The sequence below is a fragment of the Tenrec ecaudatus genome, chromosome 5 (genome assembly GCF_050624435.1).
Source record: "Tenrec ecaudatus isolate mTenEca1 chromosome 5, mTenEca1.hap1, whole genome shotgun sequence".
NCBI lineage: Eukaryota > Metazoa > Chordata > Mammalia > Afrosoricida > Tenrecidae > Tenrec > Tenrec ecaudatus.
In genome coordinates, this window is record NC_134534.1 from 133,534,407 (window position 1) to 133,560,219 (window position 25,813).

The following is a 25,813-nucleotide window of genomic DNA, read 5'->3' on the forward strand; positions in this document are numbered from 1 at the left end:
TTAGGTTCTTGGGTGAATCTGAAAACAAAGAGAGAAAGAATTTTCAGGGTGCAAGCTACAAAATGAAGACATACGCACACACACACACACACACACACACACAGACATGATGAGACAGAAGATGAGGGCATCTTGACGTTTTAGACTGTTGCTTCTTTCGAATGATCTGAAGGAAAAAACAAAACAAAACAAAACCCACCAAAACTTTCGCCCAGTGCTTCTCAAATGAAGAGCAAAGGTTATTGACAGACTAGCATATTTTTATTGGCATATTCTTCATATATCATATAATTCAATAGCTTAATCATATTAGGAAGAGTTGTGCAATTATCTCTATAATCAATTTTTAGAACATTTTCTTTTTTCTTGTAGATATTGTTGTTAGCTCTCCATTTCCAACAGGCCACCATATTTTAACCAATGTATTAATTTTCACAACTGAAGATATTGATTCTTGGAGTAGTGTCTCTGCAGGTTTGCCTCTGTGGAGATAGGATTTGTTCAATTGCACAAGACTCTGATTTTTGAAAAGCTTTATACTTAGGTTAATGAGACGCATCATCATATTCATATTCTTGATAATTCTGGAATAGGGGCCTTGCATTTTCCTTTTGCCCTGGTCCCTGTAAATTATATAGCCAGTCCTTACTCTCTCTGATGAAAATTTGAACTGATTAGGTCATTCTAAGTGGAGTATAGTTTGTTGTAAGAGGTAAGAGACATGGCATCAGATGAAGCAGTGCCAAGATTAGACCACATAACTTTCAGAAGAAGGGAGGCCTTTTTGGGTGAGGAAGTGGTCTACTCGAGGAAGGACAAGTATTCAAGAGTGATGAAGAGCAGAGTGCTATAATTGTAGGTGTGATTTTCTCCATTTCAACATGGCCCTCCAATGCCAGCAATCAAAAGGACACTGCAAAGAGGTGCCCTGACTGAGAACACAAACCATGGGTCTGCCCGGCTCGAGGGCTCTAGAGTTGTGGGAAACACAGCCTTTTCCTTCATCATCTCCTAATCCTTCCATAGATCACAGAAATAGTGTTTTAGTCCAGGGTCTGGGAGTCTGTTTTAAGCATCTAGGGTGATGCAGGGCAATGATAAAAAGTTTACATTCAAAATGTGTTTGGACTAGGCTCAGAGGGTAAAAGAAATCTCTACACGTGCCATTTTCTTTTCCTCTACTTGCAACTAACTGATCCTTCCAATGGATTCCTACATCCTAATGGTTTTAATCACCGTCTGTTTTCACTGTCCTCCCTTTTTACCCAAAGGAGGGAGAATATGACATTTATAAAACGCAACCTGATGGTCTTTCTCTTAGCGATACCCTTCTAACTAGGCTTTGTTCCAGGGAAGACGGCCTGTGTCATGCCTACTGTGATGGGGCCAAGACCTTCGCATACTATCTTTACGTAGCAGTGACACATATATGTCTGCTCGGACCCAGGAGCCATTAGGATAATATAAGTGGGTTTATCCCTATTTCTTTTCATTTCCAAGCCTCTCTTCTTTAAAACAGCAGAATTAGAGGTCAGAACTGTAAAGAGCCTACTCCCACCACCTGTCAGACGTGGTGGGATTTTGAGAGACAGAATAACTGGAAGACGTGAGTTTGGACACTTACCATTTCAGTAATAACACAAAATCTTCTGGGCGATTAGAATGAGTGGCTATATGTAAATTAAGAGTGGCCAAAGGGGAAGGGGTTCCAGTCACAAAAACGTCCATTCTATATCATGACCATGCAGTAGGCAAGCTGAGGTCCCACTAGCTCTCATCATTTCATAGAATATCTTGATTTTCTTAACATTGTATGAAACTATTGATTTTCCAGTTAGTCTGGTAGACATTTGTATATGTAGTTAGATGGAATTCTAGTTATTCGATTCTTCCCAAGCTGTTATACTAGCTTATGGTTTCCTAATTTTCTGCTGTTTATTTCTTTTCAAGTGCCCATTCCCCCACCCCCAGTTTCATCCACATTCTTTTCTTTTCCTTAAACAACTCTTGTTCTGTTTTTAGCTATGAATTATTACAACATTGTCAAATGATTCATTTCCTCTATGGAAAATTCTGTCATTCTAAATTAAGTTATTGTTCCTCACTGCACAGGTATAGATTTGTTCCCGAGTATATGAGAATTGCCTTATAACCTTATGCTCTTGATATATATGCATAAAGAAAATAAATCAATTAACAGGTCTCAAAAGCAGACGAAAAGATTTTCTGGGGAAACCTCTGCCTAGTTACCCTTATATTTTCATTCCCGCTACTGTGAGCTATGTCTATTGTCACCCAGATCCAATCTCCCCAAAGTTCTTATTTTGATTGAGATTTTATACCCAGGCTATATCAAATTCTAGGAATATTTGGTCATTTAGAAGAAACACTGAATTCCTACCTTATATCATCTTTTAAAAATGAACATTATAAAAATGTTTAAATTAGGTCACATTTCAAAGCCCTCTTTGTTTAACTATATTTCTTTATTAGATTAAAAAAACTTTAAAAATTATTTAAGCAAATATTTACCTTTCAAAGACTGAGAATTAAAGCTTATGATTTCTCTTTTAGGAAGGTTCTTTTGGGGGGGACTTTTTTTAATCACAAAGAAGAAAAAAAAACGAAGCCCCAAGATTCTTGTAAATATCTTTAGAGTGGAGTCACTTTCCCCAACAGTCTGGGTGCCTTCAGTTCTGTCAAGTTCAATGAACATGTTTTTTTCTGTGAGGGCCATGTATCAACCAACCTTCCTTGCAGGACGAAAGAAGTACTTTTCTTTCTTCTCCGTTCTACTTCAGTAATTAAACATCCAATGCGTCCTCAAGTAGGAGCGTTGGTGGTCTAGGGGTTTTATGTCGGGCTGTTAACTGTGAGGTGGGCAGGGAGAAAGCACCAGCCCCCCTCTGAAGAAAGCTTCCCTGAAGCGCTCTAAACCCATAAAGAGTCAGCGTCTCTGAAGCCTAGAGGGCAGTTCTACCCTGTGCTGTCCTGTCGCTGTGTGTTAGCATCGACTTGATGGCACTGAGTTTGCCTTTTTAACCCTCACAAGGAGCTCTCTTAGATGAGAACAGAACAACGAAGTCAAGAGACTCACAGTTAAACTACCTCTGAGTGGCTCAAGCCCCCAGCTGCTCCTGGGGAGAAAGCTTAGGCTGTCTCTGCTTCTCGGAGTTACAGTCCCAGGAACCCGGAGCGGTTCTATGCTGTCCGACCGGCTGTCTTGGAGCCCCACTGGCTGGATGGCCGTGGTTTAGTTTAGTTGTGTGTGTTGTGTTTTTTATTTCTCCAAATTAAACTAAGCATTTTAAGAGGTTAATGATTAGAGTAAATATTTGAAAGATACAGGTAGATGTGTGCTTTGATGGTGAAAATGCAGAAGGCATCTAATTAAAATGCATATGCAGCCTATTTTCAGTGCATATGCGATACGGGACAGTGTTGACAGGACACTGAGACAGCTCCTGTATCTGTCATCGGGCTATAATTGGTACTTTGCATGCTTCAGGTGCTTATTTCATTGGGAATTTCCTGGAAGACTGGTAGGAGAGAGAACATGTGCTACAGGAAGTGTTTGAATTCTTTCTAGGCATAAAAAGTAGCTTTCTACAGTGTTTTTTTCCTTCGCGGAAGATAGACTTGGGGATTGTCGGGTGAGTAATGTTCAGCTCACATGACTGAAGAGCAGGCTCTTTTCCCCTGCTTGAAATTAATGTGCACATCAGAACAGGCCCTGCCTGTGCTTTCCATCCCCTCTCTCCCCCCAGGAATAGCTCTTCATTTCCCCTCTACAATTGGTTGTCTGGATGGAACTCAGCCTGCCCAAGGAGGTAGCAACCGCAGTGTGCACTGGCCTCTAATACCATGATCAGATTCATGGCCCGGTACGCTAGACAATGTCTACAGTGCATTTACAATATGCCCAATGGGTTTCACTCTACTGAGGCCAAATAAAAGAGAAATATATAGTTCACCAAAAAGGAGGCAGCAATAACAATTTCTTACTTCTGTGACCTTATATTTTATCTTTCCAAGAGTTTTCCAGTTGATATTCTTGGAATTACATATCTTTAAACCATGACATAATTTGACTTGTGTTCTTTTTCTTCGCTGAGATTCAGTTGCTTTAGACACCACATGAGCAAGGCCCACTGCCCGTCAACAATGTTCAATTAGGGATAGGCAATGGAGATTTGATACAAAATGTACCACCCAAGTGTTTAGACCAAAGGTGGTTTTATTGCAATTTTCCTGACCATAATTTAGAGTAGCGTAAACTAACTTGTGAGGGCATCTTCAAATTATTTAACAAACTTGTTTTTAAGTAAAACATCATTAAAGGGAAAAGTGACTTCTATACTCCACCAACTAATTCAAATGCTTCCTGTGGGCAAGTGGCACAGACACGACTCATTTTTGGATATTCTTTTTTGTAAGCCTTTCCTCAAAGTGAAATATAATCATCCACACTGAGGTTCGTGGGAGCATGCAGCTGCGTGTTAACTAGCCAGGCTGGCTCAGAAAGCAGCCCTGGCTGCAGCCGAAAGGTCCAGGCACTTACTGGGCATTGTGGCTAATGCTGGCAATCAAGTTTGACACATAATCTCTCTTCTCCTACATTTTACACAGAAAAGTGTCTTAGACGCTATTATGAAGCTTACTTTTGAGTTCTGTATCACAAAGCAGAAAACATCTTTGTATAACAAAAAATATTTGTAAGAACAAGTATTTTCTGGGAAGATAAGGTTGAGAAACAGGATCGAATGAACGTTCATCATCTAAAAGCCACATCAGAGACGACCCTTGATATTTGCGCCACCCTTTTGGTCGCCAAAATCTTTCACGGACTAGGATTTATAACAGGTGGAGATGTTTTTTTAAAAAAATACATAGTAATATATTAAAATACATGTGTATGTATATATATATATATATATATATATATATATATATATATATATATATATATATATATATACCAGCTGATCTATCTATCATCTGTCATCTGTCTATCTGCCATAGTTGTGGTAATAGTGGTGATTTATATTAGGGGGTAAATAGTTACCCTTTTAAGTAAAGCAAGACAACACCCCTAATTAGAACATTTTCAGACCATCACCACTTCCTGTGATCCAGCGTATATAGGGTAAATAGTGCTCTAATCAAGCCAAGCTACCTGCTCTAGGATCATGACATCATGAGACCAAATCTAATGAGTTGGGTAGTTTCACCATAAAATTGTTATGTGTGAACATACATACTTACATATACACACACACACACGCACACACACACGGGGGATTCAAAACTATGTGGAAAGATTGCATTATCATCTAGTTTCTTACATGAACTTTTTGAAGTTCTCTGTGATTGTATATGGAGAAAGACGAGGCTTGCCACCCCCATAAAGAGTTACAGTCTCAGAAACTCACACGGGCTTACAGGGTCACTATGAGTCAGAATCAGCTTAATAGCAGTGAGTGAGGGTGAGTGTGTGTATATTTCCCCTGACACAGAACTCATTTTTAAAACTGTAGTAAATACAGATGTAAAACACATTTGCAGTTTCAATAATCCTCACACATACAATTCGACGACATTGAATATGTTCCTCATATCTGGAGATATCATCCTAGTTCATTCTTAACTCTGTTCATCATCCTTAACTAAAAACCTCAATGGTTGCTAAGCATTATGTCCCCGTTTCCTCTTTTGTCTTACCTGCCCTGGAACTAATGCATTTTGGTCCCTATGCACTGCCTGCGAGAGACTTGCTTGTGTACTGGCTGCTAAACAAAAAGCAGGTGGTTTGAATTCACCCACTTCTCTCCAGGAGACAATTTTGGCAGTCTGCTACAGTAAAGATTTTCAGACTTGGAAGCTCCCTTGGGGTAGTTCTCCTGTATCCTACACAAAAGGGTTGCTATGATTTGGTATTGACTTGGTCATAATGGGTACATACTGAACTAAGGCTACTAACTGAAAGGTTGGTGGTTCAAACCCACTCAGCAACTCCATAGGGTAAACGATGTGACAATCCAGTCATTCCTATAAAGATTTCAGCCTACAAAACGTCGAGAGTGGAAGTTAGACTCTGTCACATGGGGTAACTATGCTTTGAAAACCTACTGGATGATACCCAACAACCACCACACACCTAGTGTAGGTGTTTTATGTAACAGATATGTAGATATGTAGTATTTATCTTTTACTGACGTACTTATTTTACTTAACCTATATTTTCAAAGTTCGTCCATATTTTAGCATGTGGAAGAACTTCCTTTCCTCTTATGCAAGACTCCACTAGCTTGTGTTACATTTTATTTACCCAGTCATCTGCTGATGGACATTTAGGCTGCTTCTTCCTTTTGTTCATGGCACATAGTGTTGCTATGAACATTGAATTTTATATTTCTGTTTGAAGTCTTTGCGGTATACATACATTAGGATAGCAATTATTGGATCACATAGTAATTATCTTTCCAACTTTCAGATAGGTAAATATTTACAACAATCTCAAATATTTTGAAGATCATTCCTGATATAATCCAAGAACATAAGGAATTATTATTCACTATATTAAAAACTTTTTCATTCCCCCCAAAGCACACCAAACTATTTCCTTAAAGAACCGTTTGAAAATGGCTCTTCTTAGATGCCAATCTTTTCAGCTAGCCATTGGAATGAATTAAGCTCCTTATTTTATTTTCTATTCTGAGCATATTAGAATTTCTCCGAATAAATAAGTTGGTTGAATTATCGAAATAATTATCTCACTGCTTTTCTTCCTTTGGGCTCTTGTGGCCTAACTTTACTTATAAGCCAGTAACAGAAACACTAAACTGCTCAATATGGGAAAGCCAAGTTCAATTTCCATTTTTTCCTTGATGGATAAACACTAATCTGCATAGTTAAGAATGTCTGCTGTCAGAACAATGGCTTCCTGCTCAGGGCTCCCTGCACAGAGTTCACACCACGCAAAGGTAAATAGTAGCATTTGTAACATGCATTAGACATTTGAAATAGATGAACTTACCCTTGTGGTCTTAATTTTATTGCCTGTAGCGCACATCCATCCAGAATTATCAGGTAGAGTCTTACATTCTTCGCCTTCTAGGCAAGGCTCCATTTCACACCACCATTTCCCAATCACTATGGATGCTGTGCACACACAAAAAACAAGAAACAACTGTGTTTGTGATTCATACAAAGTGGATCCTGGCCTTTTCCCCTCTGAAAACATGAATACTTGTCAAGTATACAAAAACCTATTAAAACTTCCATGTCCGGGGAAACATTGGATTAGGAACTCATAGTCTATGAGGATGCATCCCCTCCAAACCAGATGTGATGTGAAGGGACATTTGGAGTTCATTTCACCAGGTCAGACTGTTAACCAAGCTTTCTATTTAGAGGTTCTGAAAAGATTGCACAACAGTGTGCAACAAAAAAGGCCTGATTTGTGGCAGATGGGGGTGGAGGGGACTGGTTTTGCCACCACGACAATGCACCTGCTCACACAGCCATCTCAGTGCCCCAGTTTGGGGCAAAATCAGCATGCCTCTCTTGCCCCACGTACTTTACTCACCTGACCTCACTGTGTGAGTTCTTTTTTGTTTCCGTGAATGAAGAGGGACATGAAAGGATTTGAAGTAGATGAAGGATTTGATGAAGTAGAAAAGGTGAAGGAAAAAAACGAGGGAGGTGCTGTCAGCCATCCAAACAGATGAGTTTGAAAAATGTTTTCAAGAACGGAATCGCAGATTGGACAAATGTATTAAGTGTCATGGAGAGTACTTTGAAGGTGACAAGGTTGAGGTTATTTGTGTCAGTCAAATGTACATTGTATATGGGCTGTGGTCTCCTTTTAGGGCGACCAAGTAGTGCAGCAGGGGTTACAAATAGGGCTACTATCTGAAAGGTCAGCAGTTCAAAACCACCAGCTGCTCCTCAGGAGAATGATGAGGCTTTTTACTTCTGTGGAAACTTACAGTGTCAGAAATCCACAAAGGTAGTTCTACCCTGTCCTATAGCATCATGATGAGCCGGAATCTGGTCCTTGGCAGTGAGCTTGAGTGGGGCTGTGGTTTGGCACTGGGCCTAACCCAATTAGAATGTAACTGCAAGGTTCGTGGTTAAAACTTAACAAAGACCAGGCTGTCTGCTTCCATGAAGAATCACCGTCTGGGAAACCCCGGGAGGATGGCTTGGACGTGGCATGGGCTCAATGGCAGGGGGTTTGATGTCGGTTGGTTTGGGTGCTCTCCTTTCAATGTGATGCAGATGGAACTTCCAAAACTCGAGTCTCTGACACAATCACCTTTTTGGAGTGGTATTACGGATTAACATAATGGGAAGCTGGCAGTGAATGTAGTATTTATATTTATAGTTTAGTGTTTTTTGAAATGGCATTTTCTAAAACCATTCAGTAGACTCCCTCCTTAAAAACCACAAAGCCCCATATCTCCCTCAATGTGCTGCTCAAAAAGTGAATTTTGCAAAAGGTTCAACAATTCCTGGGGCTCCCCAAGGCGATGGTGCGTCATAAGCCTACCTGGCCTTTCCCATTAACACACCTCACCATATCTGCTACTGCTTCCTTTGTGATATTATTCCAGCTGACCACATCTCCAGAGCAGGACTGGAGGTCTCTATTCAGCTGCCACCACACCCTGCAAATCCGTCTCAGCCCTGATGTGCATTTCTCCCCACAACAAAGAAGCCAAATGACATCTGTTAATGTCACAGAGGATTAATATTAAAATGACATGTAGTAAACCCTGCAGCAAAGTAGAAGCCCATTGAAATTCCCGATCTACCCAGAGTTCTCGAGAGGGATTAGATTGCTAGTTTAAAAGCAAAATGGTTCAAACATTCATACATCTGTATTTAGTTATCCATCTACTCTTTCCTGCCTCCAGTGTTTCTCTTCTCTGAGGTTCTGGGAGCCTCAAACAAATTGTTATGCAGGATAATATATGCAAATGAATGTGTGCTCTACTGTATTGTACTGTCAACTCATGGGATTTTTTTTTCAGAGGCTAATTTTCCTGTTCTGGTGTTTAGATTTTGCTTTATATGAGTACCTGGACCAGGCTCAGCTATGTAAATGGCAACCTCATTGCATTTGTTCAGTAGTATAGGAAGTAAGATTTTTAAACTCGATTCTACATGCGAGACAACGTAGTATCTATGTGAAACACAGAGTGCTGACAGAAGATAGAAATCCTCCACTCAGTAGAAAATAATTATGAGGGCTTTTCCTAGAAACAAGTTCTTTTATTTTTCAAAAATTTAACAGTTTTAGTAACATACAATTCACATATCATGCAATTCAATAGTTTAGACATTAAAAAGTTGTACAATAATTACCACAATCAATTTTAGAATAGTTTCTTCTTCTCATTATTATTAAATTTGTACTTCCTCCCAACCTCTCCTGCCATAACCCCAAGAAACTATTAATCCAGTTACTGTCTTTATAGATTTACTTATCCTGGATTCACATAAGGAAAAATATGTAGACAAAAACAAAAAGCAAAGCAACAACAACAAGAAAAACTCCAACAACAATACTGACTGACTCCCTGACATTGAGTCAGTTCTCACTCACAGCAACTCGCCAGGACCAGGACCAGGACCAGGACCAGGACCAGGTAGAACCGCCCCTGGGTAGTTGCTGGAAACCAGAACAAATTTACAACAGGTCAAAGGGAAAACAAATAAAACTGTGTTAAGTTTTTACCGAATTACTTCTGTTTTCTGTCTATTCATGTCCATGGTCAGCGGGAAGTCACTAGAAGTGGTGACCCTGAAAAAGGATTTTGGGCTGCCGCTGCCCCAAATCTGTGAAGTGGGTGCTCACCCCACCTGCCCTTTAGAATAGCAGGGAGTGGAGAAAAGTTCGTTTTTGGTCAGCTGCCCTCTAGTAAAGGCTGCCACACGTACAATGACCTGAGGGTCACCCTCAGGAGAGCCAGTATGTTCACATCCAGCTCCCGCATGTGGAAGACAGGACACTTGACATGAATGGATTTACATCATGGGGTTTTATGCATGGCAGGGGGATGGTATCACGTGTCAAGAACACGTGTGTTGGCAGCGAGAACAACAAACGGTGTTGGAAGAGAAGGGAAAAGGACAAGAACAAAGCAAAACTCAGAGTAGCAGAAGATAAAATTCCCCGTGGCTGGCCCTCCGTGAGAAACAGGCCAGTCTCCTTTTGTGCTTCATTCTCCAGGGAGACTTAGCAGGGGGGGTACTGTTCCATCCTGTTTCACAAGGGATGAAACAGATCCCAAAGCGCAGACTACCTTTCCCAAGCTCACATAGTCACGACATCTAGGATGCAGACTCCTTAAGAGTAATTTCATGTTTTTCACTGTGACAGTACTAACCCATTCTAGTCCTACCCTCAGTATTCACATAATTCTAAAAAAATTTATTAACTGCTGAGGTAGGAATGAATTCTCTCTGTTGTATTACTATTCAAAGGAAATTTCAGGGCAACCACGAATATTTATAGACAAAAAGAGACGTTTAATTTCCCATGAAATTTCAGTTGCCATTTGCTTGGTTCCAACCCGTGGTGAGCCCAGAGGACACAGTAGAATGGCCCCCGGGTGCCCAGGGAGAGAATATGTGCAGAAGTAGACTGCTGCTCCTTTCTCCCACAGGGTAGCTGGTGGGTTTGAACTGCCAACCCTTCTGTTAGCAGCGAGTGCTTAACCACCAGGCCACCACATGTCCTCTCTTGAGAAATTAGCTTAAAAAAACAAGTGAGAGACCTGTCAGTTTATCACACACCTCTCTTCCTTGTCTGAGTTATACATTCTTGATGTTCACTATTTATAGCATTTTAGCAGAAATGCCACAACGGATCATTTTTGGCAGTTTTGAGGTAGAATAGAAGAGGACATGACTGTCCCAGTGATTTCTCAGTTCATTAACAATCATCTGTAAAAGCCAACCTTCACTCAACAGGGATGATTATGAAAGATCTTTAAAGGCCCTTTCGACTCGGGGTTCTGGGATTTTGGTCCATGAGTGCGCTACGTTCAGGAAAATACCCAGTTTTTCCAGAGAGTGCATTTCCCTTGATTCTTACAACCACCAGAGCCGCGGTAGCCGGGAGGGTTCACGTTTCCTTACAGCAGGCCACACTGCTGAAGAACCGAGGAAAACTCAAAGGACAAGCAACCCATCTTGCAATGATAAAGCCTACACAGAGTGGAAATGTCTTTTTCTCCTGTCATGGTTTGGTGAGGAGACATGTTCCTAGGGAAATAGATAAGAACACTACTAAGCAATGGGTTCAGTAATTATGGTAAATGAATACTTCTGCATCTAAGAACTGAAGTTCCTTTTCATTATTTCAATAATGTTTGACTATTGATACAGCCAATGTTTCCTGGAAAATTACGGTAGCCAAAGCATTTCCTGATTTATGTAGACAGGTAAACCAGTGAACATGTGATAGACAATCCCTGCTTGCAAGGAGCTTACAATTCAGTTCAGGTTTGCTCAGGGTGGGAAGTATTTGGGGCAGAGCGGTTTTATGCGCATGGGGAATGGCATGCATCGCAGTAATTGGTTATAAATTAGCGGTGTGCTCCTTCCCCCAGTGAGTGCATGGTTGTGTTAACAGGTTCACATTGGGCAGTAGAAACAGAACATCTTAGTAAGACCAGGGAAGGCCTGGAGGGCAAGGAGATGAGTTTTTCCTGAGATAGTAATGGGAAACCATTGACGATTCTGGATCTAGAAGCTATGAACAAAGAGAAGACACGAGCAAAGAGATAGTTGCCCAAGGTTAGTAAGATAGTGGTGTGCAAAGGACTTGCAGGAGGAAGAGGCAAACTTCAGACATTTCACTTAAGCACGATCTCATGAAACCTGACAAGGGAACCATCTTGATTCTGAATATCTATAGTAGCATTGTGAGGAAGATCAGAGATGAAAGCAATGTTAGCAAGAACTGATAAAATACACTAGCTAGCCACTCCACCACATTAATGGCGATCCTTCCCACACCCACGCAAACAGCTCCCTGTCATGGAGTCCCTTCTGACTCACAGAGACCCTACAGGACAAGGTAGACCTGCCCTGTGGATTTCCAGACTGTCCTCATTTCCAGGGGTGGAGAATCTCATTTTCCCTCTAGGGACAAAGTCGAACTGCTGACTTGGTGGTTAGCAGCCCCATGTAGAAACACCCTATTTATTAGCTCACGTGCGTGCCTGCCCATTATACAGCAAGCTCCTTGAGGACAGGATGATATGCTCATCCATCTCGGAAGGGCATGGAGCAGCTCAAGACAGATTTGCAAGTTATGAATGAACAAAAAAATGAAACAATGAGAGAGAGAGAAAACTATGCCTACCTCAAAAAGCTGTCAGGAGCACATGAGCTACTGCACTGAAAGCATTTAGCTGAGTGTCTGACATTTAGTTAATGTTCGAGAAATATCATCTGTCAGCATCCTCTTATTTTTTATTCTTCTAAGTAATAAAATTAGTCCAACTAGAAGAGGCAACACTTCACAAATTAGGCAGTAAACCACTGTTCTTCAGTTTTATATCAAACTCAGTTTGCTTCTCTGACTTATGAAAGTTTGAGCAAAAATCCACTGGTGTAGCATAGGACTGTACTGATGTTTCCAGAAGTAGGTTCTAAGCCCATCAGTCAATACACATTTCCAGGCTTCTTTTTGGGCAACCTGTCAAACAACGTAACGCAAAGGCGGAGCTTCTTTAAGGAAATGGGACTACTCTCCATTTGGGGGATTATATAGGTTGTAAATCAGCTATGCTTCTGTCCTGCTATGACTCCCCGAGTATTCATTCTCAAAGCAGAGAAAAATGAAAAGTATCAAATACCCTTTCACAGGCTTTCAAAGTGCCCTCAAGCTTCCCTTAACCTACGAGCATACATCGAAAGATAGAATGCAAAGTCTCCAATCACTCTTGGCCAAGTTTGTCCACTATGGTGGCCTGTATGTTGCTGGGATGCTGGAAGTTAGCTACTGGGAGGTGTCCCAGAATACACGGGTTTCAGCAGAGCTTCCAGACTAAGATAGACTAGCAGAACAGGATCTAGCTCACTTGTTTTGGGATGGTCTCAGGAGCTGGCCAAATACTGAAGTAGAACATTGTGTTTGATGAAGGAGAGGATCAGTGAAACCGTTGGTGAGATCAACATGTAGCTACAGCAATGGATTCAAACATGCAAACAATTATGAGGATGACACTGGAGCAGGTGCAGTTTTGTTCTCTTGTACAGAAAGTCACCGTGAGTTGAAATCGGTCACCTACGCTTCTCCAAAAAAGCAAATTCAATGCCATTGAGTCCATGCTGACTACAAGCAATCCTATGGGACAGGGTAGAACTAGCCCTGTGAGCTTCTGAGACTTTATTTTTTAATCATTTTATTGGGGGCTCATACAACTCTTATCACAATCCATACATACATCAATTGTGTAAAGCACATTTGTACATTCATTGCCCTCATCGTTTCCAAAACATTTTCTTTCCACTTAAGCCCCTGGCATCAGGTCCTCATTTCCCCCCTCCCTCCCCACTCCCCCTCCCTCTTGAACCCTTGATAATTTATAAATTATTGTTTTGTCAGATATTACACTGTCCAACATCTCCCTTCATCCGCTTTTCTGTTGTCCGTCCCCCAGGGAGGGGGTTATGTGTAGATAGATCCTTGTAATTGGTTCCGTGTTTCTACCCCACCCTCTCTCCACACTCTCAGTATCGCCACTCTCAGCACTAGTCCTGAAGGGATTATCTGCCCTGGATTCCCTGTGTTTCCAGTTGCTATCTGTACCAATGTACATCCTCTGTTCTAGCCAGATTTGTAAGGTAGAATTGGGATCATGATAGGGAGTGGGGAGGGGAGAAGCATTTAGGAACTAGAGGAAAGTTGTGTGCTTCATTGTTGCTACACTGCACCCTGACTGGCTCCTCTTCTCCCCGCGACTCTTCTGTAAGGGGATGTCCAGTTGCCTACAGATGGGCTTTGGGTCTCCACTCCGCACTCCCCCTCATTCACAATTATATGATTTTTTTGTTCTGATGATGCCTGATCGCACAGGCTGGTGTGCTTCTTCCTTGTGGGCTTTGTTGCTTCTTAGCTAGATGGCTGCTTGTTTACCTTCAAGCCTTTGAGACCCCAGACGCTATATCTTTTGATAGCCAGGCACCATCAGTTTTCTTCACCATATTTTCTTATGCACCCATTTGTCCTCAGTGATTGTAATGGGGAGGTGAGCACACAATGATATGATTTTTTGTTCTTTGATGCCTGATAATTGATCCCTTCAGTACCTTGTGATCACGCAGGCTTGTGTGTTTCTTTCATATGGGCTTTGTTGCTTTTGAACTAGATGGCCGCTTGTTTACCTTCAAGCCTTTAAAACCCCGGATGCTATATCTTTTGATAGCCGGGCACCATCAGCTTTCTTCACCACGTTTACTTATGCAGCCACTTTGTCTTTAGTGATTGTGTTGGGAAGGTGAGCATCATGGTATGCCAGTTTAATAGAACAAAGTATTCTTGCATTGAGGGAGTACTTGAGTGGACGCCCAATGTTCATCTACTACCTTAATACTGAACCTCTAAATATATGGACATAGATCTATTTCCACATCCTCATATATAAATATATTTACATATGTACATGTCTTTATTTAGATCTCTATAAATGCCCTTTGCCTCCTAGCTATTTCCTCTATTTCCTTTTACTTTCTTCTTGTCCCACTATCCTGTTCAGCCTTCATTTGTGTTTCAGTAATTCCTCTTGGTTATATTACTCTTGATCATGCCCTACCAGGACTCCTACACCCTCCTCACCACCAATTTGTATCAGTTGTTGTTCCCTTGTCCCTGGGTTTGTTAACATCACTTCCTCCCCCCCCACCTCCTCCTCTCCCATATCCCCCCAGAATTGTTGGTGCCGCTGTTTTCTCCCCCATATTGTTCATCCAGATTATCATATTTAGAGAGACCTGCGGAGATAATAACACGCACAAAAACAAGACAGAACAAAACCAAGCAACAAAACAAAACAACAACAACAAGCCAATGACAAAAACCAAAGTACAACAACAAGAAAGACAAGCTTGTAGTTAGTTCAAAGACTGTTTGTTGGCCTTTAGGAGTGTTTTCCAGTTGAGTATGATGGGGCACCAAACCCTGACCCCAAAGTCTATTTTTGGTATTCCCCGGGGACTTCATCGCTCTGTTCCCCTTGCTGTTCTATTGCATGCCCTTAGTGTTTTGCCTCAGTGTGGTGGGATAAGATTGGGTGGAATTCCCACACTGTGAGGCTTTAAATTTTTACTGGAGTAGAAATCCCCATATTTCTCTTGCAGAGCAGCTGGTGGTTTTGAACTTTGGGCTTTGTGGTTAGCAGCCAAAATTGTAACCACTACAATACCAGAGTTCCTCTTCACTGTCTAGCTATGTCTATAATAACCAAGAATACCGTCTTGTGGATGTATGCCAGAGGGACCTTGTACTTGGATATGAACTCTACCACTTACTACTGGTATAGTTTGAGAAGTCATTTTGTTCAAGTCTCATGTTCATTAATTATAAGAGAATTAATAAAAGCCACAGCAAAAAATTATAAGATCATGCGATTAAGGCACATAATATAATACTGAGTGAACTTTATAGTTAAGCACATGGGCATTATTATTTAAGTATCTGTCATCTATGTAACTGTGTGCATGAAACCAATGAGCTTCATGATAATTAAGATCTTGTGTTTAATGGAATTGTACACTCATTCTGGGATGTATATATTCAGTTTTTTACTAGTTTAAATTGAATTCATTCCCAGGCTATAAAATACATTTCAAAAGCATATGTGGAATTAATGGTTAATGATAGACCTGATTAGCATTTTAATCCTTCTATAAATTCTATTCTAGTCCTATTTTCAAGCCATTGTGGTGTTTTGTCTTATTGAGGGTAGAGGTGAGGGTGTGGCTTGTAGAATGACTGGGTTTATAGTCACACTGTAACTGTGGTCCAATTTATTTTTCAAGTGACACTTTTCCTTGAAGATATTTGTGTACAAAGTTATCTTTGATTCATTCAAACATTGTATATTGAATGCTGTGTTCAGCATAAAGCAAAGAGTATCAGTTCTTACCCCAAAGTAGCACACAGTCTAATTTGGAAGCTACACCCTAAGCATAAACACAAGATTAAATATATCAATCAATCAATCAATAGTATGTGACTCTAATGTAAATTACCAAAGTGGTGTGGTAAGAAAAGTTTTACTTGATGAAGTTTAACAATGATGTAATTAAAATCATGTATTTATAGTAAAATAAGTGTGTATGTATCATGAAGTAAAAGGGTAGAATGGACCCTGAAATCTATGATAATATAAAAAATATTAAGAAACATTTTATTTGTCATGGGCTCCTCCAAACTGCCACTGAAGTAGGGACTGTGTTCCTACTTCTCCAAAAATAAAAAAGGCTGTCTGTACTGCTAAGGGGCAATTTTCAGAGACTTATTTTGCCAACTCTTTTTTTTTTTTTTTTTTAAGAATAATACCCTCTTTCTTGGGCTGGACATGAAGTTACTTCCAGACTCAGTCTGCATTTTCATTGTATGATCATGATATGATACCTGAGCTGACTTATAAACTAAACACTGGGTTTTGCTATTGTCTACACTACAGAAATGGCTTTATCTTAGAATTAAACTTAGCCATGCGTTTTGCGTATTTGAGTAAATACATGCTTTGGGGTACGTGGTTAAGAAAGAACACACAGGACTGCAATTATGAAATATTTCTTACTATACATGTCTTGGTTTTGGAAACTTAACATCTCGGTTTTTAATATTGCAGTGGCCTTGATGTCCACAGGAAGGCCCCGAGTTGCAGAAATAGAGTGTGGTTTGCTGCTCACTGAAAGGTTGATGGTTCACCCCATCCTGCTGTGCTACACAAGAGAAGCCTGGCAACTTGCCTCCATGGAGATGACAACCCAGAAATCCCTTGAAGCAGGTCCAGTCTGTGACACACGTGAGTTGGAGTCTGTTCATTGGTTTGAAAATCCATAGCAGCTTGTAGTTTTACAGACGTTTCAGTGTTTTGTTGTATCAACTATCAGCTCCTCATGTTCCCCCTTCTGAATTATAAAAGCCATTCATAAACTTTGGTATAAATCAAAGCACCTAGAGAATGATTACAAAGACAGCATACAGCACTCACAATCCCCTCCTCCACGAGGTTGAAGCATGCTGTTGCTTACCTAGGCTGTCAGTTTGTTGTATTAAGGTGACTTGTGAGTTGTCTTAAGTAATAGTCTCTGGGTTCTAATATCCATTGCAATGGCTACGCAGACGCAGAGTCAAAATTCATGATTAAAGGGTTTACTCAGGAAATTAACAAATTGTAATGCCAGTGAGTAAAGCTCAGGAGTCTGGCAAGACTGCTAATATATGCCAAGGGGCATACCTCTCAAGCAGTAAACCTCCACCCTAAAGCATTCTGTTTAAGCTCCTTGGGTTAGCAAATCCAGCTCCTTGAATCAAGTGCCCAGAGGCACCTCACTCCAGTCAGTCTCAGCTCAAAGGAAGGGCTCCACTTTTGTGGGTTAGCAATCCATTTTTCCCAATTAAGTGCCGAGAGGCATCCTACTCTGCAAGGCAGCCTCCTGCACAAAAGTACTCAGACTCGACTTGCTCTGTGGGTTGGGAAATCCATCACTTCGTTAGGTGCGCTGGATCTGGATCCCGCTCCAGTTCCTGTTCCTCTGATGTAGCTGTCATCCGATCCCAGAGGTTTTCTGCATGGGAATCTTGGGTTTAGGGGATACACTTCACGTATGGCTCAGACACCGCTATCAGTGTATGGAATCATGTTTCGAGCTCTAACCAAAACCTTATGGTTGGAATTCCTTCTTCACCAGTGGTTTCAAGAGGATGTGGTCAAAGTAGCAACTCTTTTCCTAGGAATTTAAGCTATACTTTTGTAGTCAAAGGTAAAAAAATGCTTATTGCTACCTTTATCTTTATTTTTATCTATAGTATTGCTCTTGGCTGCCATCAAGTAGACCTCAATTCATGCCAACCTTATAAAAACGGAACAAAACACTATCTGGTGCTGTATTGTCCCTATGAGAAGGGGCAGATTGGACTGTTCTATAGGATTTTTGATGGTTGATTTTTGGAAGTAATTGGATCTTTCTTCCTAATCTCTATTATTGTGGAAATTCTGGTGCTTAGGCCTATAGCAATATAAACAGCTGTGGTGATATCTCTACCAAAAGGCATCATGCAAAAAAAAAGATATAAGTGTGTGTATGTATGTGTATATATGTGTATCTGTATATATGTATGTATATATATGTATATATATATCATATTAAATGAAGGGGGAAGTGCAGAGTGGAGACCCAAGGCCCAAGTGTCGACCAATGGAGATCCCCTCATAGAGGGGTTTAGGAGAGGAGATGGGTTAATTAGGGTGTGAGGTAGTATCGATGAAGAACACAGCTTTCCCCCAGATCCTGGATGCTTCCTCCCCCCAACTACCATGATCCGAATTCTACCTTGCAGGGCTGGATAGGACAGAGGCTGTACACTGGTGCATATGAGGGTTGGAGGTACAGGGAATCCAGGGTGGATGATACCTTCAGGACCAAGGGTGTGAGGGACGATGCTGTGAGAGTGGAGGGTGAGTGGGTTGCAAAGGGGGAACTGATTACAAGGATCCACATGTGACCTCTTCCTGGGAGAGGGACAGCAGAGAAGGGGGGAAGGGAGACTCCGGATAGGGCAAGATATGACAAAATAACGATGTATAAATTACTAAGGGCACATGAGGGAGGGGGGAATGGGGAGGGAGGGGAAAAAAAAGAGGACCTGATGCAAGGGGCTTAAGTGGAGAGCAAATGCCTTGAGAATGATTGGGGCAGGGAATGTATGAATGTGCTTTATACAATTGATGTATGTATATGTATGGATTGTGGTAAGAGTTGTATGAGTCCCTAATAAAATGTAAAAGAAGAAAAGAGAAAAAAATGATTAGGGCAAAGACTGTACAGATGTGCTTTATACAATTGATGTATGTATATGTATGAACTGTGAAAAGAACTGTATGAGCCCCAATAAATTGTTAAAATAAATTTTAAAAAAACAACAACAACAAAAAAAAAACCTAAGGATCAGTTCCCCTTGGCTCAGTCCTGGCCAATGAAATGAAACTCGAACAAATGCAAATTTGTGAAATGTGGGTATACTGGAATGATAGAAATGGAATATCCCACTTGGAAAGCAAGGGCAAAATGTGTGTTTTGTAGCAACCAAGTCTCTTTATCCACATAGTCATAAACAATGGCAGACATGCTCGGAGATTTGAATGGACCACAATGCTTTGGATGTACATCACGTTCCACCGACTTAGGGATAATGGAGTCTGATCTCCGGTATGGGATTCCTGAAAGTATTTACTATCTCATCTATTTCTAGTCTCCTATTCAAGGACTTTGACCTGTAATTTTCTCATTAGGGTTATTGTTTTACTTTGCCTGTGTTTTAAAACTCAGGTCCATTCTGATTTTGCTGTGTGGCCTTGACAGCAGATTTGAACTTGTCTAAAGTCCTGATCTATAGCTATATATTTTATTTTGACATCTGCACCTATACTGCTTCTGTGGATATCTATAAATAGTTCTACAGAAAGAAGACTGTGTAAGATATGGCAAAATAATAATTTATAAATTAGCAATGGTTCATGAGGGAGGGGGGAGCAGGGAGGGAGGGGGAAAATGAGGAGCTGATGCCAAGGGCTTAAGTGGAGAGCAAATGTTTTGAGAATGACGAGGGCAACAAATGCACAAATGTGCTTTACACAATTGATGTATGCATGGATTGTGATAAGAGTTGTATGAGCCCCTAATAAAATGAAAAAAAAGAAAGAAAAGAAGACACAAACTGCCGTTTTCCATCAATGGACCCATTTCTCTAGACACCTTCACTAGCTCTGGTTAGCAGATCTTATCGGCTGTAGGGGGGCCTGGGTTTTGTCTTCTGGGGTGCAGAGACATGTTCCATAGCTAGCTAGTGCACCTAGCCAACTGTCAGCGTGCATGTTTCATTTCGACTATGCACAGAGTAGATCTGATAAAGCAATAAAACTTCAATGTCTCTGAATCATTCCTACTCTCAGAAAGCCACGGAGGGGTTTGTGGCAGAATGAAGATAGCGCAGCGAAGACATTCTTGTAGATGTGATAGCCTGATGCCCACAGAGACCGGTGCTATGGAATGCAGAGCCGATTCCTCAGTGTACCTTGGTGTTTCTTGGAGGTCTCTGATGAGCAATGATTGTTAGGTTGAGCTCACCAAGGTAGAAAACCTTGTTATTACAATGTAGAAAATACACTTATAAGAGCAGGCTTCCCAAAAGGCGGTGGAAAAGCTGAGTCAAAAGATGATGAGATTTTTTCCACCACTTTTTCAATGACCAACTGTTTTTCATTCTGAAGTCCCACGTCCCTGTGAATCCCACTTCTATTGGATCCGTTTGCAACCATGGCAATAAAGTAGGAGGGTGGATTGTGCCCAGATGGGGATGTAGAAAAAAATTTAAAAATGGCTCTAAATTTTATACCAAAGGGGAAATTAAAATGATTAAAAATGATGCTTACAAGCAGGTTTTAAGTGTATTTATATATTCTTTGAGTGACAGATCTCTGTGTTCTTGTAACCTTAGGAATGGCTCCTGCGAGGAATATATTTGTATACAAGTGTTCCCAATTAAAAAAAATAAGTACTTAACAAGGTAGTTATTAGATTCTATAATGTGAGTATTGCTGGGATTGCTACAAATTTACCATAATTAAATAATGCTGGTTAAATACTTTTTCTTCCTATCATATGTAAAATAATCACTTTTATTGGTATTGATATTTTGAAGTATTACTTTTAGTTGATTCCACTTTGCAACTGATCCCAAATATTAAATTATGTCCAGAAAATTCTTGGTTGGTACTGAGTTGGTTTGTGAAACTAGTGTTCACAATTTTGGCAGTAATGGGAAAGTTGTACCCCGATTATAAGGTCTTTCATTTTAATCTCACGCCCACTAGAGAAGATTGATATAAATAAAATTTAAATAGAGAACGCATTTCAGATGCCAGGAGTGAAAAGGACTTTGTCAGCCTAATGAAAAGATATCAATTTTCTCTACATTATTCAATAAATTGTGAGTCATTTTCTAAATGGATTAGATTAAAGGAAAGTTCAGACTCCCAGTGAGATGCTCTTGGCACCGATGGAGACTTTAGACAGGGGAGCAAGAACCAGGCATGGAAAACCTCACAGGCTACTTTAGATCAATAAAAACGGATGCCAACCAGGAGAAAAGCATCATCTCTAACCCCAAACTCATGTATTGTCTCAGAAGCTAAATCTGGTGAAATTGAATGAGTCACATTGTCTCTCTTAGTTTATTAGGATGTCATGGGTGGCTGAGTGAATTACAATGGGGAATGGGGAAGTGTTGGCAGGGGATAGCCTGGATGAAGTCTGTGGTTACATTAATGTACTTAAGTGCTACCCAAAGATTGGTGGTTCAAATCCACACAGATGCTCCTCAAAAGGTCTGGAAATCTACTTCAAAACAGATAAACAAAAAATGAAATAAAATCAAACGAGCACAGTAACCCTAGCAATTAGAAACCCCAAGGAGCATAGTTCTGTAGTTCTACTCTGGTACACACTGGGTCACTGTGTTCGTCTGGGTAGACTAGAGAAACAAGTTTATAGACACTCATAGGTGTATAAGAATGAGCTTTACATAGGGAAGCAATTGAATTTTGAGAAAACATCCCAGCCCAGTCCACATCAAGTCCATAAGTCTGATATTAGCTCATATGTCTGATACCAATCTATAAAGTCTCACAAAACACATGCAATGATGCTGAATGCAGGACATCCACAGGCCAGTGGGTGGGAAGTCTTGTGGATCCAGTGGTGGTGGAAGCATCTCGCTGCTGGCAGGGGTCTCCATGTGGCTCCTCCGGCTCCAGAGCTCTGGCTGCATCAGCATAGCTCTATCAGGCTTGTCGTCAATATTGTCTCCAGAGAGCTATTGATCTCCTTAGCCCCTCTAAATGAGGTCATCAAGCTGTGACCTGATTGATAGGCTAAACTCCACCCCTTCACTCTTACGTCTCAAATTAACAACAGATTATGTAACTACCATAATCACCATGGATTGAACTGACTTAATGACAACCATTGTTTTCCTCTTCAGTGCTTGAGATACTTAAGTTTATTGTGCTAACCTGGCCTATAAACACATATGGGGTTACTTGAAGGGTGGAGAGATAAATGGTTCGGTGGGCCTCGCCTTTCTAGTTCTCGGGTCTCTTGCTTTCTGATGATTGGACCAGGGTGCAAGTGCCTTAGCCAGTTCCCTCCTTCAGCTTGCAAGGCTCACTTCCTGTAAGATATCCCTGAGGAGAAGCCATGTGGACCTACCCAGGTGCAGCCCTGAGTGCTGGAGCAGCCGTGTGGAGAGCCCTGCCAGCACTGAGATGCTGACATGCTCATTGATTCGGCTCTCCTCCTGCAGTCGGTGTCATTGTGTGTGTTTTGTGAGATTGAGGGGGACTTTGTAGATTGGTGTTGGACATATGGGCTAATGTTGGACGTATGGGCTTGGGCAGCACTGGGTTGGGATGCTTTTTTAATGTACACTTACCCTTTATATAACTCTCTTATACATATGTTTCTGTGGATTTGTTTCTCTAATGTACCCAGCCATACACAGTGCTTGTATGCTTTTCTGACAGACACTGGGTATGTGTTCAGCAGGTGTTTGATAGGATAAGAGAGCAACGGACTGTGGTGCTGTTTCACTGATGCCATCTCCAGGGGCACTTCGATGGCATCAGGTTTATTGTAAGTAATTTAACTTCAGAAAACACATCTTGACTTTCATATGAAATGTGCACACCTTGATCACAGAGCACTCTTGGATCTAATTTCATGTGTGCGCGCTATGTGTGTTTGAAATGGCAAAACATTTTTATAATTTCAAATGTTCAATTTGGCAAGAAAGCCTCGGCATGTGTTGGGCATCTATCTTTACCAGTCCTTCGAGAAGAAAATATTAAGCAAATACTTGAGCTCTCCAAACCTAAAGCCACAAAATTAACATGATTACATTTTGTGGAATTGACTGATTTGGTAGCATTTAGCATAATATATAAGAAAATATTTATAGACAATTTTCTTTATGCTCCAAACAAGCAAACTCACTCATTCACTCACTCACTCACTCACTCACTCACTCACTCACTCACTCACTCACTCACTGACATGGAGTCAATTCCAATCCATAGTGACCTTAAGACAGAGTCTGTCCCTGTAGGTTTTAAAGACAGACGACACATCTTTCTTAATGGGAGTAGTTACCCTCATCTTTCTCCTCTGTAGCAGCTGGTCGATTCAACTGCCAACCTTGCAGTTGGCAGCCCGACATGTAACACCCTGTGCCACCAAGGCACCTATGATCTCTGAGTAGTATTACATATTACAGGCAGCCTGAGCTAGATACACTACACCAGAGTTTTTACTTATGTATCTTAAAGTAGAAGAAGAAATCAGAGATGCTATAAAGTCCTCATTTTAATATTTAATTATAATTACACCAAACACCTTAGCTAAAGACCAGGGTAAATCTTCAGAAAGTACCAATACATGTGGGCAAAGAAAAATCACAATTTTGGCAACCTGCAATTTATTTTGTTGATATCAGTGATGGCGTTTGAGAAGCTAGAAAGTCAAAAGGAGACCACAACAGGTGCCATACTGTTGCAGATGGGTCTCAGCAAGAAGTGCAGACTCAGAGCCCTACTACTTTGACACATAGGTCTCTATCTTTTACCTGCAGATTGTCAGGGCTGAAAGCTCAGCTAAATTGGAAATAGGATGCAGTGCATTCCCATGTTAAACAGCAAGATTAAGACCTAACACTGGAACTACATAAAGGAGAAAGGGAGAGTTGAGGTTGTCATGTTAATTTTGAAAATGCTTATTCTAGTATCCATAGTGATTTCATTCACTATCCATCTGTCTATTTTTCATATTGTGGAGGCTTGTGTCTTGCTATGATGCTTGAAGTTTTGCCACTAGTCTTTTAAATATCAGCAATTAACACAGACTAGGAAGAAATCCCTGTTGATCTCCCTCCGAAAGTTCCATGGATCACATAATATCACCCAAGAATTGGACTCTCTCACCTTGGCTGTGTCATCAGCAGGAACCGTTCACTAGAGAACACGGTCATGTTGGTAAGGAAGAGGAGCAGAGAAGGTGAGGGGCATCCCCCATGAGTGGGATTGGCTTGATGGCTACGACAGTGAACTCAAGCTTGCCACGATCCTGATGATGGCACAGGACCAGGTCTGGCTTTGATCTTTGATTCTTGGGGTCACTTGAGTGGGGTCCATCTGAGTGGCAACAAAGGATTTAGTGATGCTGGTTGATTTTTATTGATACTCCTTTTTCTTTTTATGATTACGGAAACATTTATAAATCCTTCCCGTATTTGTATCACAACCCTTGGCAGTGTGATTTCATTTCTTTCTCTACCAAGAGGTGGTTTACTTCACTACTCTTTTTAGCTGGCTTTAGCCGTAGGGTTGTGTGGGCCAGTCAAACTTTAGCTAACATGATGACAAGTTCTAGTCCTGGGCATTTTCCTCTCTTGCTGCTCTTTAGTACCCTGGATCTTCCAGCTTGAAGGATTGTGAGGAGCAGAAAGAAGCTATCCAAGCAGAGAATCTCTTAAGATTAATAAACTTGCAAACTCCAAATCTGTGAGGGAAGCCTCCTGGGCTCCCATTCCACCTAATGTAGCCTGCACCATACACCTGCCAGTCAACAGAGTCTGAGAAAGGATAGCGTGTCTGATGCTTACAGCCATTAAATGTAAGCTTTGTGACGTAGTAAGAGATAGTTGACACAGCAGTGAAAAATTAATATCTTTCAGTAAATTCAGAGACAAATACCAAGCACATAGTGTACAGATAGAACAAACAATATGGAAATGGTCTGAAAATGATAGGGAGATATTGATAGAGAGAGATTGGTTGTACTTCACCAGAGTGCAAAACAATGGGTTCTAATCTATGTACATGTTTTCTCTGTTTACATAGTAGGAACTCAGAATTGTATCAGAGTAAGGGAACTGTGCATGGAGAGCCTAAGCCTTTAAATAGGAAAATAAAACCCAAAGCAAACATTCCTAGCTACAGTGGACTTAAATAGCAAAAAACAAAAACAAAAACCAAAAACGAAGACAAAGAAACTGGATGAGAATAAACTCATATACAGGGTCACGGATGATGCTATTTTGATAACATTTCAATAAAATTTAGCAATTATGTTTTTAAATGTTGACTTATACAAGCACACTTTGGACTTGATCTGGTTTTCAATACTTTGTGTGTGTGTGTGTGTTTTCATTTTGAGTTTATCTCTGATGTATTTTGACATTGTAGGTAGCTCTCTTGAAATGTTGTTATATGATTTTCAGTTTTTCAGACTAGTAAACCAGGGATTGATTAACCTATAGAGACAAGAAGTCAAATAAGGGTTCCTGGGGGACATAAAGGGGAAGGGGAGTAAAGGAGTTCACAAAGGAAGAAAATGTTTCGAAACTGCTTGCAGTAGCAATTGTATAATATTGCTTGATGTGATTGAATTATAGAATGGCATGGTATCTGTAAGAGCTCCCAATAAAATGGTTTTGGAAAAA

General features: G+C 40.7%; 1 protein-coding gene across 1 annotated transcript in view; it reads right to left on the minus strand.

Moving 5' to 3' along the window:
• Window positions 1-25,813, minus strand: part of TAFA1 (TAFA chemokine like family member 1) — a 198,333-nt gene continuing 172,520 nt past the window's right edge. The window contains exons 4-5 of the mRNA XM_075550881.1: window positions 7,037-7,161; window positions 1-18 (exon numbers count right to left, since the gene is read on the minus strand). Coding sequence (XP_075406996.1) covers window positions 1-18; window positions 7,037-7,161 — 143 coding nt within the window. The remainder of the gene's footprint in view (window positions 19-7,036; window positions 7,162-25,813) is intronic.